General features: G+C 40.1%; 1 protein-coding gene across 2 annotated transcripts in view; it reads right to left on the bottom strand.

Annotated features, from left to right (window-relative positions):
• Positions 1–637: 637 nt before the first annotated feature.
• CHRM3 (cholinergic receptor muscarinic 3) overlaps positions 638–13,459 on the bottom strand; it is a 532,687-nt gene continuing 519,865 nt past the window's right edge. The window contains exon 6 of one of the 2 annotated variants that reach the window (XM_032137624.2): positions 638–8,671. In XM_032137624.2, the coding sequence (XP_031993515.1) occupies positions 6,880–8,652 (1,773 nt within the window). In that variant the 5' untranslated portion in view covers positions 8,653–8,671 and the 3' untranslated portion in view covers positions 638–6,879. The remainder of the gene's footprint in view (positions 8,672–13,459) is intronic. The other variant, XM_032137625.2, reaches the window with a different exon arrangement.

Raw genomic sequence — 13,459 nt, 5'->3', positions numbered from 1 at the left:
CTCTCTTTCTCTCTCTCTCTCTTGCATTCCTTCTTGTTCTTTCTTGCACTAAAAACCAAAGAGGCAATAGTTGGTTTCTATGGGACAGCTTATGAAACAGTAAAATAATCATCAAGTGGCCAGGCATGCCATTCAAAAAAATGTCGTTTCTTGCCCAGAGTAACTTCAGTTTGTACCTTCACTTCCAGCAATTTTAAAGTCAGTGTAATAAAATATGAAGCTTGTTTTTTTTTTCTCCAGTGGGAAAATATTTTCTGTGGGGTCTAAAAGAAACAAAAATACACCTGAAAAGAAAGAAAAGATAATTATTCCTTAAAAAAGGGAAAATTCCCCTTCCGTATTATGTGTCTACAGACAAATATTTTTCTTCACATGCACTTTTGGAGTAAAGACTATATGTGCAGCTATAGTTTACACTTGCTTATACTCCTCTAAACACATGGTCAGGAAGTATTTGGATTATGATGGTATGATGATAGCTGTTAAAGAAAGTTCCTTTGCATGTGAAAAAGAAAGATAAGTCAAGGCAAAGAGCAGTCCGTTCATCATTATCCTTTCAATGAATTCTACCCTTCTATAAAATAAAAAGCTGCAGCTGTATTATAGGCCCTGGATTAAAGAAAAGCAAACCACACTGTTTGTTCAATAATAGTTTTATTTACTTATTTCACTGTTAACTTGGGGATAATATTCACCACAAAGTTGCAGGCATCATTTTATAGTACAGACTACAGACGATTGAGTTTTTCAAGATTAAAAATGAACATGGTTTGTGACACACCTGAAATGCCTACTGAGGAAGTGCTGGCCACGAGGTAATAAAAAAAGGTAAAATTCAGTGCCTTTGGCAAAGATGTGGACACTGTTTTAGATGCGAGTATGATACATGCCCTTTGCTTACAAAGCAAATATACACCCATCTGTTTTTGGACTGCGGTTTCTCTATCCACCGGAGAGCATCTTTAAATGATTCACAGACATTTCCCTGAGAGCTTCCTGCCAAGAGAAATCAGCATGCTGATTCACCATCGTGGAAGCCCAGTTTTATGTAATTATTTCTCAAGCCTGCACCAAACTTGGTAACAGTTCCTATATTTAAAAGAAAGAAGGGCCTTGCCCAAACTGTGGCCATCGCATAGCTCTAAGCAGACGCCCAGAGGAAGTTTGAAGTGTTACATGTAGGAGGCTGGAAATGCCCATGTACTGGATGAGGAATGGATAGAAGGGAGATCATGTGTTTGATTGCTTGCAGAACAGGATACACGATTGTCTCCTAATAACTTTCCACACCAAGCAAAACTACACGCAAGCATTTTTAAGCCAAACTACGGATCTTCACTTGTACAGAAAACTATGTTTATGAACTCTCCAGGCCCTCCAGATACTTCTTTTACTAAGGCAAGTAACCGAGAAGCCTGTTTCAAAAGAATTATCCCTTCCATGAATTCTACTCTTTTATACAATAAAAAGTTTCTCTTCGATGACCAATCCAGTAAAGTTTCTGAGTTCTAGGGATAAAAGAGAGAGTTAATTTTCTTTTTCCTTTTTGGACCCTAAATTATTTGTTTGCAACTTCAAATCTATTTAAAATATTTCTCCTTATTGCTCAGTGATATTTTATTAGATAACCATCATATTTGTGAACATTTTCCATTTCCCAGCCAAATAACTCCTGACTACAGTAGCAGCATGGGACATTGATGTGCACAGAATTTTGATAATATTTGTTATATTAATTAATAAGGAGGTTATTTGATATTCAACATTTATTGAATATATGCAATTTGCCAGATTCTGTGTGAGCGACAGGATACAGAGATGAATAAGACCCAATTACTATCATCAAGGAACTCACAGAATACAGGATAAAAATAGTTTTGAGTTTTGTATGTGAACTGCAGGACTGCTAAGCATTTTGGACTCCAAGAAAGAACAATAGTAAGCTTTATATTCTGGGGATAACCTTTTTAGTTTAAGGTAGGATTGCTGGATTATAATTTGGGTGCGGGAAGTTTTACTAATGCTTCTTTGCAGTGGAGAGTATGGCCCCTTTATCTTTTACATAGAATGCAACTGAGACGTGAGCCCCTTTGGTTCTCTAGATGATTTTTTGGGGGTAGTCTCAGCCCAGATCAGAGTGGTAGGGTCAGAACTTTGTGTGAGTCTCTGTGGTTCTACCAGAACAAACATAGGCCTGGTGTTCTAGCAACGCATTTGGATAACTTCCATATATCCAAATGCACTACCCATCTCTGCGTGAAGCTGTGAACGTGATGCGTGCCTATTAATACTAACACTTGCTCATTTCTGAGCCATACAACAAATGCAGTTACAAACTCATGTGGAGTATAGTCATTTTATGAACTAGATCTTCTTTACTCATTTTTATTATCTTATCATGAGCCTCCCTTCCCAGACATTAACACTAAAGCCAAAAAAAGAAAATGGAATTCTCCAGTTCTAAAGAACACTGGGTTACCTTTCTAGAAACCTTTCTCTTAGGTGTGCAATGTTGACTCACACAACATTAATGCTGGGAGAGGCTGAATATTTAGAGTCATCAAAACAGGAGAAGAGAGTGTAACTTTAGTGTGTAGAAAGGAAGTAGTAAAATTGTCCTTGAACCTATTAAAGGCTGGAGTTGATACTGTTTAAATAAGTTTGTTGCACGTAGCATCGGAGCAAAATATTCTTTCAGAGGAGGTGCTAGAAGTAGGGTCGTTTAGGTTAAACAAATAACTTTGGAGTGTTGTAATCTATACAGTTTCAGTTCTATTATCAGAAATGCTATTGTAAAACCAAAGCAAACACTTGCTACCCAGAAACTCTATTTTGTGAGGTTGCCCGACCTCAGGTGCTGGATTGGAGTGGTATTTGAAACCATATTACTCTGGGTTTACCAACAAATATCAAAGCTTCCTTGGTTACCTTCCAAATTTCAAGATTTTGTGGTGTTGAAATATAGTAAGTAAATACCTTTACAGAATATAAAATCTGAAATCTTCCAGCATTCACCCAATATACCATTTTACTTTCATCATGGTAGTTGCTGACCTCAGTTTCGACCGATTTGCCATTAGAAGGCAAATTAGAGAAGCTTCGGTGTTGTTGCTTAGTTTGAGCAATGAGGAGAAAACCCAGAAAGTTTAGGTTAAGTGACAAACATTGCTAAGGACAGGTAACTAAGCAGTGACCAAACTGGGCCGGGAACTTCAGGTTCCTCATCCTAAATTCATTGCTTCTTCGACTTTACTGCACTATCTTCACTTGTCCTCCGAAGCTGTCAGGAGAAGATTGTGCAATTTCCTGGAATATGTCCCCATCCTTGAATCATCTCTACTCAGATAAGTACAGGACACCCTGGCTGATCCCTGGAATCCTTCTCTGTGTCACTCTGGTATTAGACTTCTCTGCTGTGACAGAGTGTTGGCATCCTTCTTTCCTCCCTGAGTCAGAGCTGAAACAGCCAACTTTGCAGCAGAGCTCTGTGCTCCGGCTTCTCTCTCGATACATGAAGGGGCTCCCAGCGCTCTGCAGAGCAATGAACCCTGCCCATGGGTAACATAGGAAGCCTGACAGAGAAAATCGATAGGCCTTCTAGATCTTTAGCCACAGCAGGGTCTAACTCTTAGGCTTCTTGTTTGTTTTCATTCCATCAGAGTCTACAACTATTGTACACCAAAGGGTAAAGAGAAATGAAAAAATGTAGAGAGTCCAGACTGGGCTTAAGAGGAAAAGGGTGATTAGGGGAATAGGGAGGACTAGCATAGAGGCCACAGGGAGATGACGGGCAAAGGAGAGCAGAGCCGAGGGAACTAGGGGGCCAGAGAGAACTCACTTCTCCTAACCATCTGGTAATGCCTGGAGAATGGAGAATGTGTGTGTGTGTGTGTGTGTGCTTGTGAGAGAGAGAGAAGGAAGAAGAGGGAGAAAGAGAGAGAGAGGCCGAGAGAGAGAGAGAGAGAGAGATTCTCCATGTGTAGTTTATTTTAGGTTTGATCATTTTCTTCTTTCAATCAAAGTGGCTAATCTTGAAATCTCTGCAAACCTCATGCATATGGCATGAAATAATTCGATTCCCAGTTTGGGATGAAGACATTTTGATCTTATGTAAGTGCTGAATATCTCCTGTAATGACAAGCCCTTTGAGAAATGCATGTGTAACTAAGGTCCAATTATAAATACTCACTACATCTTCAATTATACTTTTAAATTCTTCATATTCAAAAGAACCTATTTTGCTTGTTTTCTTTCTCTGAAAATGACCCAAGAAATGGACAGACCGTTCTATAAATGGCCATGTCTACTATAAAGTCAGTAGATAGTATTTAAATGCAGCTTTCATCCGTAAGAGGCTTAAAAACAATTCTATAATAAAATCAGTAAAACAAAAAAGGGAGACCTAGAGTCTTGGATTTGTTCCTTTTCTGCCATTACTAGCATCACAAAAGGACAAGGATAAGGAGATAATAATGTTTAAGGAGATTGTAAGTGACTCTCAAAGTTCTGCTACATTTCAGGGTTTCTCCTTTTCTCAAATTTAATTCTATTATTATTTTTTTTTAATAAAAGAAACAGCCCTTTTGGGAGGGAGGCAAGATAGGAGTTTCCAAAAGGATGGGAAGTGCCGAAGTACTGGGACACTTGAATAAGCTTTCACATATTTATTAGTGCCAGGCCAACTTGAGAAATAAAATATAGATGCAATTGCTTACTAGATGTTTCACAGGTGGATAATATGACATTCTGTAGTTTGCTGTGTATATATTAGAAAATCGTCTGTTTTTTTCTTGTTCTTTGGTTCAATGTGGGCCCAAAAAAATCATTCTTACAATTATGCTGATTGTTTTTTTTTCCCTGTGTAAAATGATTTCAGACACAGTGGTGGAGCTTTGTTCAGTTCCCATCGGATTTAACTAAAGAGTGGTTTTAAACATTTATGTTGAAGTGACAGTTGACTTTTTATTACCTAGAAAGAGTTAGGTGCTTGCTGATGCCAACAGGATGACATGTTTCTTCTTCTTAGCCACAGGAAAGCTCAATATACTCTAGTCATTGCTCAAGTGGACTTTAAAGAATCCCTTTCAAAGGACACCATGGCTGACGACTGAGGAGTAATATTTATCAACATTAAATAAACACTTGGTGTAGTATCCATAAATATTTCTGCATATAAACATAACACGAAATTAAATAGTTCAGATACACAGACACCACTGAGTACACTTCCACTGTTGTCAAAGTCGTCTGTAAACACCACCTCACACTGAATACAAAAGCAGCTTCTACCCAGCTCTGGGTTCACAACACGAATGCCCTGTACAAAGGGAAGATATCTCCGCAGCCCTCCCACCTCCCTCCCCTCCCTCTCCCCAAACAGCCCCGGCAACAGGAAAAGAAACCCCAACAGCTAGAGCAGCAACAACAACGACAATGACGGCAGCACCCCATCCCCTCCCCAGATGAAACAGTTAACATTTTGGTCAATTCAAGGGAGAATGCAAAAAAACAATTTTTTTTTCCCCAAAAGGTAAGGAAATCAATTTGAAGCATTACTTTTCAGAGTGGAATTCTTTCTTCAGAGGACATGTAACTTCCTAAACCTCACCTATTCCTGGGTGAAGCTTACACAATGACACCAGAAAGCACTGGCCACAGCTGAGTAACAAAGGTGCAAGCCCTGTTTTCCTTTAGAAGGCGCCATTCAGCAAGAATCAAACACAATGTTCTCCTTCATTCTGTCTTACCATGTTTTTTTTTTTTTTTGCTTTGCCATATATATATATATACACACATATATATATATTGCTGTGTATGACATTCAAACGTGACACTATTGTTGAGTTTCAAGCAGTTTAGATAGCAGAAATTTTGTTTTGAAACATTCAGATTTAGATGATTAAATTCAAACGTGTGGAAGTGGTTCATTCTTTGAGCTCAGAGGGGCCCCGATTTAGCTCTGTTGAGACATCAACAAAGGAGATTGCTTAACACCAAGTCTGGCGAAGCCACGGTGCTCAGCTGACTCACGAGCCTGTCCGCTCTGCACAGACCTGCTGGGAAGGCCTGGCTGCTCTCTGTGGAAAACAGCCCTGGTTTCAAAAACATTAAACTGGGCTTATTTCACGTTAATGTTGCATTAGGATCCTAGAGAACTTCAGTTACCAAAGTACTGAAAGCGTATATTGCAGGAATAATTTGCCAGTTCAGTGTTTCCCATGATATTATATACACTATGTGTGTGCGTGCAGAACTCACACATATATATATACTTAAGTATTTTTATTTGTACGAAACTTGAACTGCACAAAACAGTACTTTGCAAGAATCAAGAATCAAGTCCACAAATAGAGTTTAACAACACACCAAAGAAAAGACAGGAAGCTCTATTGGGACAAGAAGATTCAGCTTTGCAACGTATGAAATAATTTTGGAACCACAGATTTGTTAGCCTGCAGTGTTCCACTTGGGGTCTGGATTCCACTTTTGGGATCCTTGGGAAGAATGTGGGAACTGGGTCAGCTACGCTCATCTGAGATTCCAAAGCTAATGGGAATTAAAGGACCCAGGCAAATCAATTTGGGTATATAATTGCTGTAAAGCAATATTTTTCTCCTCTTTAAGAAAAAAACATGTAAAGTCTATTTCAGAATAAATTTCTTTATATTCAGTAGTATGTTTTTTTTTTGCTGAATTGGTATTGACTTTTTCTATTAAAATGGGTTTATTCAATGGATCAGTAAACAGGCAGCTTCTTTCACATCTGGGTGATAAAACCATTTTTATCATCACCAGAAGTCACCCCACCCTTGCCTTCCTCCTCCTAAGGTCTGTGGGTTGATGTGTGCGTTTTGTCACTGCTATTGATAAAACCTCATTCTACAAGGCCTGCTCGGGTGCGCGCTTGTGAAAAATGACCGACTGTCTCTGCTGGTACTGCTGCTTGCGCCTCTTTTTTTTGTCACACTGGCACAGCAGCAGCATCTTGAAAGTGGTTCTGAATGTTTTGTTGCACAGAGCATAGCACACGGGGTTCACGGTGCTGTTGATGTAGCATAGCCAGTAGCCCAGATTCCAAAAGGTTTTGGGTATGCAGCTGTCACAAAAGGTGTTCACCAGAACCATGATGTTGTATGGGGTCCAAGTGATGATGAAGGCAAGCAAGATTGCACTGAGGGTCTGGGCTGCTTTCTTCTCCTTGACGAGGGACATCCTTTTCCGCTTAGTGATCTGACTTCTGGTCTTCAGAGCAAACCTCTTGGCCAGAGTGGCTTCCTTGAAGGACAGAGGTAGAGTGGCCGTGGTCTTACCCACTGAGGAGTTGACGTCAGAAGTCTTGGCTGTGTCCACGGCTGACTCTAGCTGGATGGGAAGCTTGGAGAAGCTTTTTGGAAAACTGCCTCCATCGTCCACGCTCTTCTGGGCCTGCAGCTTGCTGGCTTTCCTCTCCAAGTCCACCATCCCCAGCTCCTCCTCAGGCACCTGCAGGTTGTCCGATGAGGGTAACTTGGTGGAGTTGAGGATGGTGCTGTGACCCGGAAGCTTGAGCACGATGGAGTAGATGGCTCTCGTCTCGGAGCCAATGTCCTCCTCGTCGGAGGAGGCGGAGTTCTCCAGGGAGGCAGCAGCATCATTGTTGTTCCAACTGTCACTGCTGCTGTGGTCTTGGTCCATCTGCTCGGAGCTGGGTTTCCAGCTCTTGGTTGTGAACCAGAAGTGGCAGCGGCCATTCTTTCTCCTGTTGGAGCGTTTCATGCTTTGCTGTTGAAGTTCGTAACTGCTGCAGCTTCGAGAACTGCCCGTGGGGTGGACAAAGTTTTCTGTCTCTGCCTCTGTCCCAGAGGCTTGCAGCCCAGCAAGCTCTTTGGTACGCTTTTCAGTTTCCTTATAGATCCTCCAGTATAAAATAGTCATAATAGTGACAGGCATATAAAAAGCAGCGATGGCTGTGCCAAAAGTAATGGTGGGCTCACTGAGGAACTGAATGAAGCACTCTCCCGGAGGGACGGTTCTCTTTCCAACAAAGTATTGCCAGAACAAGATGGCAGGAGCCCAAAGGACAAAGGAGATGACCCAAGCCAGACCGATCATCACACCAGCTCTCTTTGTTGTTCGTTTGGCTCGGTACGTGAGCGGCCTCGTGATGGAAAAGTATCTGTCAAAGCTGATGACCAGAAGATTCATAACAGAGGCATTGCTGGCTACATAGTCAATGGCAAGCCAGAGGTCACAGGCCAAGTTCCCTAAGGCCCATCGATTCATGATGATGTAGGTCGTAAACAGATTCATTGAAATGACCCCGATAATCAGATCGGCACAGGCCAGGCTTAAGAGGAAGTAGTTGTTGACTGTCTTCAGCTGCTTGTTGACCTTAAATGACACAATTACCAGGATGTTGCCGATGATGGTCACCAAGGCCAGGATGCCCGTTAAGAAAGCGATGAAGACCACTTGCCAGACGGTGTGACCTCCCAGAGGGTCATCGGTGGTACCGTTTGGAGAGGAGAAATTCCCAGCTCCTCGAGAAACATTGTAGCTGCCGAAATGAGTGACGGTTCCTGGGGGCAGCCCTGCATCAGAGGGGCTGTGTATCCAGGAAGAGCTGATGTTTGGAAACAAAGGCGAGGTTGTACTGTTATTGTGCAAGGACATTGTGACTCTCTGACATAGTCTGGGGGAAAGAGAGAAAAGACAGAGTTAGAAAAATTTCTGCCTTTATTTGTTTGTTCTTTGCATTACATACGTTAAAAGACATGGAAGGCCTATTACAGGATGCTGAATCTCTATGAAGCCAAACATTATCAGGTTCATTCTCTTATTTTAAATGAGTGGAGTCTAGGGCAGAGAGACATGGATTTGTTTGAGATAGTATTATATAATTGGTGGCATGCACTGAACACTGTGCTTTTTTCCCACATTTTCCTCATTTCTAAATATATTCCATGTAATTCTGTTACTAGACAAAATCGCCCTTACTTCTCTTATTTTGTAAAGGTGAAAAATATCAGACATTTCTATTACAAGTATCCAAGCAGCTTTATCTTCATGCTAAATTGATAACTTGACTTGATTTGCATTTTATTTATCTGGGCATTTACCCATCTGAGGCTTCAGAAATACGCAACTTTAAGGTGATACCAGCCATTTAAGCCTCACTAAAATGTGCAATGCCAACTTAGAGAAGGGCTAAAACCAATGTAAATCAATTCATACTATATTATCTCTTTGAGACAGGATCAAAAAAGTAAGATATCAGTTCCTTGTAAGGACTGGTAACACGACTATCTCCTGGAAAGCTATCTTCTACTTGATAACATGCAGATGCACTTTTAGCAGAATGTTTTGAATGGACCAAACCAGCTTTAAATATTTCTAGTATTTAGATATTTTAGATCCGAGCATGAAAACGTATTTTAGCATGTTGCACATATGTGAACAAATGGACACACCCACACACATTTGCATATAAAAACTGCAAAACTGCAACTAGTGCTTTCACACACTTGTTGCTAGAGTATATGAACAACTAAGAACCATTACAATTAAGGTGCCACCAGTAAGACCCCCTTGGTGTCACTGTTGGCCTTGGTTGTGACCTGTACTATTCTCTCAGAGCCTCCAGGGCTGTACTTCTGGGACACCACTGGCTCAGGAATTCACACACCGCCAGCCACCATATACTAGATAAGCAAATCATTCCTCAATCAGTGTCGTTCTATGAGTTCCAAGTTTGATCAGCCCAGCAAAAATCTATTGTGTACCCTGCTACTACACTTATGCTCTTGGTTAAAAAAAAATCTTCAACAATAAACTCTTACAGATAAACATATATATGCAAGTGCATTGCAAGAGTCCTAAATCAAGCCTTAAGGTATTGAATGTCAGAGTTTTCTCAGTGTCTCTCAAAGCAGTAGTCAGATTCACACAGAGCCTTCTGGAAAGGCTTTCTGGCATAGCAGGAAGACTATGGGGTCAAAAGGCCTAGGTTCAAATCTGTTTGACCACTTACTGGAGGTGAGATCTTAGATATTTAACTTCTTTAAGTCCAAGTTTTCTCATTGAAAAATGGGAATGATAATTTTCTGTATAATAGAATCAATTGTTGATAAATTCTTTCCAGAATTCAGTAAGTGACCAAAGAAGCTTCGTTTCTCATCAAAATGTTTTAACATATATAAAGTACTTAGAACAGGGGCTGATACAGTAAATGCTATATGAGTATCTGTGATTATTATCTTATTCTTTTTATTGAACAATGAGCTCTCTTTGCTTTGGCTGCCAGGATGCTCAGAGCTAAATTTAGTGCAATAATAAATGTTAGTAGAAATTATTTATTGGACATTTACTATGTGGTACGTGTTGTGCAAATGCATTGTATGCATTATTTTATTTATTTATTATATTTTTTGAGACAGAGTCTCGTCCAGACTGGAGTGCAGTGGTGTGATCTTGGCTCACTGCAGCCTCTGCCTCCCAGGTTCAAGTGATTCTCATGCTTCAGCCTCCAGAGTAGCTGTGATTACAGACATGTGTCACCTTGCCTGGCTAATTTTTTAATTTTTAGTAGAGATGGGGTTTCACCATGTTGACCAGGCTAGTCTCAAACCCCTGGCCTCTAGTTATCTGCTCATCTTGGCCTCCCAAAGTGCTGGGATTATAGGCGTGAGCTACCATGCCTCATTTAATCCTTAAATAACCTCATTTTACAGAAAGGAAGACACATTTAAATAATCTGTGCAAGGAATTGAGCTAACAAGGTGATGTGTGGGAAGACCTAAAGAGTTCCATCCAGATAATCTGAACCCACAGCCTCCATATGTAACTGTGAGGCTATGTTGCCTCTCCACCAGCTCCTTCCAGGTGTCCTATACAACTAGCGCCTCCTAGCTGGTTAAAAATCGTCTTACGCCTCCTTAAGGTGGAATTGATGTGCATTTAAAAATAATGAGGTACTCTTTATCACCTGAAACAATGGCAAAGATGCAAATGATTTGATACATTCAGCAATCACAGTAGTATGACAAAAATAATCAATTTTCATGGTCTTGGGGTTGCAGTATAAAGTGGTCATTTGAAAGACAATTTTGCAGTTTGTCAAAAATGCCAAAATCCATGATCTCAGGAGCTGTCTGACTCTACGTATACACATAATACGTATAATGTTAGACATAAATACACTCACATATGCATATATAAATACGTGTACACATGTTTACCTTAATGCTCTTTGAAATAATAAAAAATTTGAAATAGTCTAAATATTCTAATATAAAACTCAATTACAGAGAGGAATAATATAAAATATTCTGTATCATCTAACATTATTTTCCCATAGCTGAAATATCCGACATTGCACTAATTTTTAATTATAGGAAATTTATCAGACTATCCTCTTTTACTTTTTTTTAGTATTTGGGTTTTATTAGGTGTTAACTTACACTTAACTCTCATTCTCCCTCACTGAGTGATGTCTGGGTTTGGGAAGTGTTACACACTGTTTGTAGCCCGCAATTACATTCAGCGTTTCTTCCAAGATGCATGTACACAAGATCTGTCTGCTGCTCTCCCTTCATCCAGATCCCAGTTTACAGCAGTTCTAAAGGTGTTTGCCTTGTTACCTCTCCATTGCGCCTGTGACTATGTATATTCACAAGGACAGATGTGTCTTTAATCAGGTCAACACCCTGTCTCTGAGGTTAATAACTACTATTACTGTTGGTCTACTGGGGAGTCTGGGGTGCCTCTTAAATGCTTTCGGCCCCAAATGCTGATAAGTGGCATTTGGTCCTCTTTAGATTGTCATCTTTATTCATCCAGTTTTGTTTTCCAGCGCCGGGCCTGTGTTTATTTCTCATGTACTCTGAAGGGCCTTTCTCTTTCTGAACTCTCCTTCACTCCTGAGATTCCTGAACATAGTAGCTACCTTTCCTCCTTTCTACTACCTAGGTCTCTGCTTTCATGTCCCATGGGAGGCAATCATGTCCTGTAGCCCCATTTTTAGGACTTATGCCATGCTGGTTTTATTATAAATAAATGTAATGCCCAATCATCCCGATGCTATATTCATATTTGTGTTGATGATACTTCTCTCTCCTTTCATCTTTGCTGGTTAAAGCCATTCAGTGGGTATCTATTATTTGTCTTTCTTTCAGCTGTCTTTTTGGAAACAGCCTGTCACCCACAGTATGTAGTTTGGGATAGGCATCAATCAGATGGTCCTGGCTCCTCTACCACAACAATGAACGTGAAGAAGATGCACGCAGGAGGGTTGATTTGGGGATTTGATGTGGATGTTGGAATGAGACAGTAATTCTCTTATATTTGGAATTACCAGGTGCCGATCATCCTATCTGCCACCACATGGGAAACCTAGAGCAAGCAAACATAGAGGAAGGGCATGGAGGAAGGAGAGAGATGGGAGGGAGTATGGGAAACAGGGACAGCAGGATGATGATGTTCTTTGAAACCTGAATTTTAGCCACTCCTGAGGTGAACACCACCTCCTTGACCTTGCCTTTCCTTTGTTGCCTGGGCTACCTGAGATACTTTCTGTCACCTGCAACTAAAAGGTGTTCTGTGTTTGTCAATATCAGCACAAGGTCATTTAACCACTGCTAGCTTTAGATTATGGTGATTGGTGCTGTGGAATTCAGGGAGTCCACAGCCTCTGCATTTCATAAACTCACCCCTAGGCAAGAGATGGAATACAAATAAAATATTTTAAAAAGCACAAAGTTATTTAGGCAATATCAAATTACTCTCTGTGGATAATCACATTATGTTTGTATACATTCAATAGCAATTTAATTTGCTCAGTTGACCTATATTATTGAAGAATATAAGTAAAAATTTTCAAAATTAGCCTAAGGTCAATTGTTTTCTTTTAGTTCATTTAATCCTGTGAATCTGAAGAGCCCCCCAAAATGAACAGCATTCTAGTCCAATTATGCTTTGTTTGAATACAGAAAATGAAAGAAGCCAGAATTGAGGAAAGTTAGCTACAGGTGAGTTTAGCTCTCTATATTGGGTTAATTAAATATCTGTTTATCTTTGACCTGTATTCTTTGTCATATCTACCATTGGCCATCATTCTTCTTACACTTTGACATTCATTCAATATCTAATACCTTTCTGAAATTCTCAGAGATGTGCTTTTCCTTATTTAAAAATGTTCTAGTCCCTTTCTGTCATGCAATAGAGATGTAGTACAAGATAAGCAAAAATTTTAAAGGTAGACAAGAACCATTAGAGGGAAATGACTTGTAGGCATTTGCTTACCCATGTGATACAACATCCAAAGGACAAGAGTTAATAAGTTAATGAGTTAATAGTCAATAACCATGGCAGTCCTAATGCAACCCTTGGGTTTCCTTCTAAGAACCTCAGATATTAAAGCAACGAGAAAGAAGGGAATGTGGTATATGAATATAACTTTGAGGAAAATAGAGCCTTTTGAATG

This window comes from Hylobates moloch, unplaced genomic scaffold, assembly GCF_009828535.3.
Source record: "Hylobates moloch isolate HMO894 unplaced genomic scaffold, HMol_V3 SCAFFOLD_18, whole genome shotgun sequence".
NCBI lineage: Eukaryota > Metazoa > Chordata > Mammalia > Primates > Hylobatidae > Hylobates > Hylobates moloch.
This window is presented reverse-complemented; position numbering and strand designations above follow the sequence as displayed.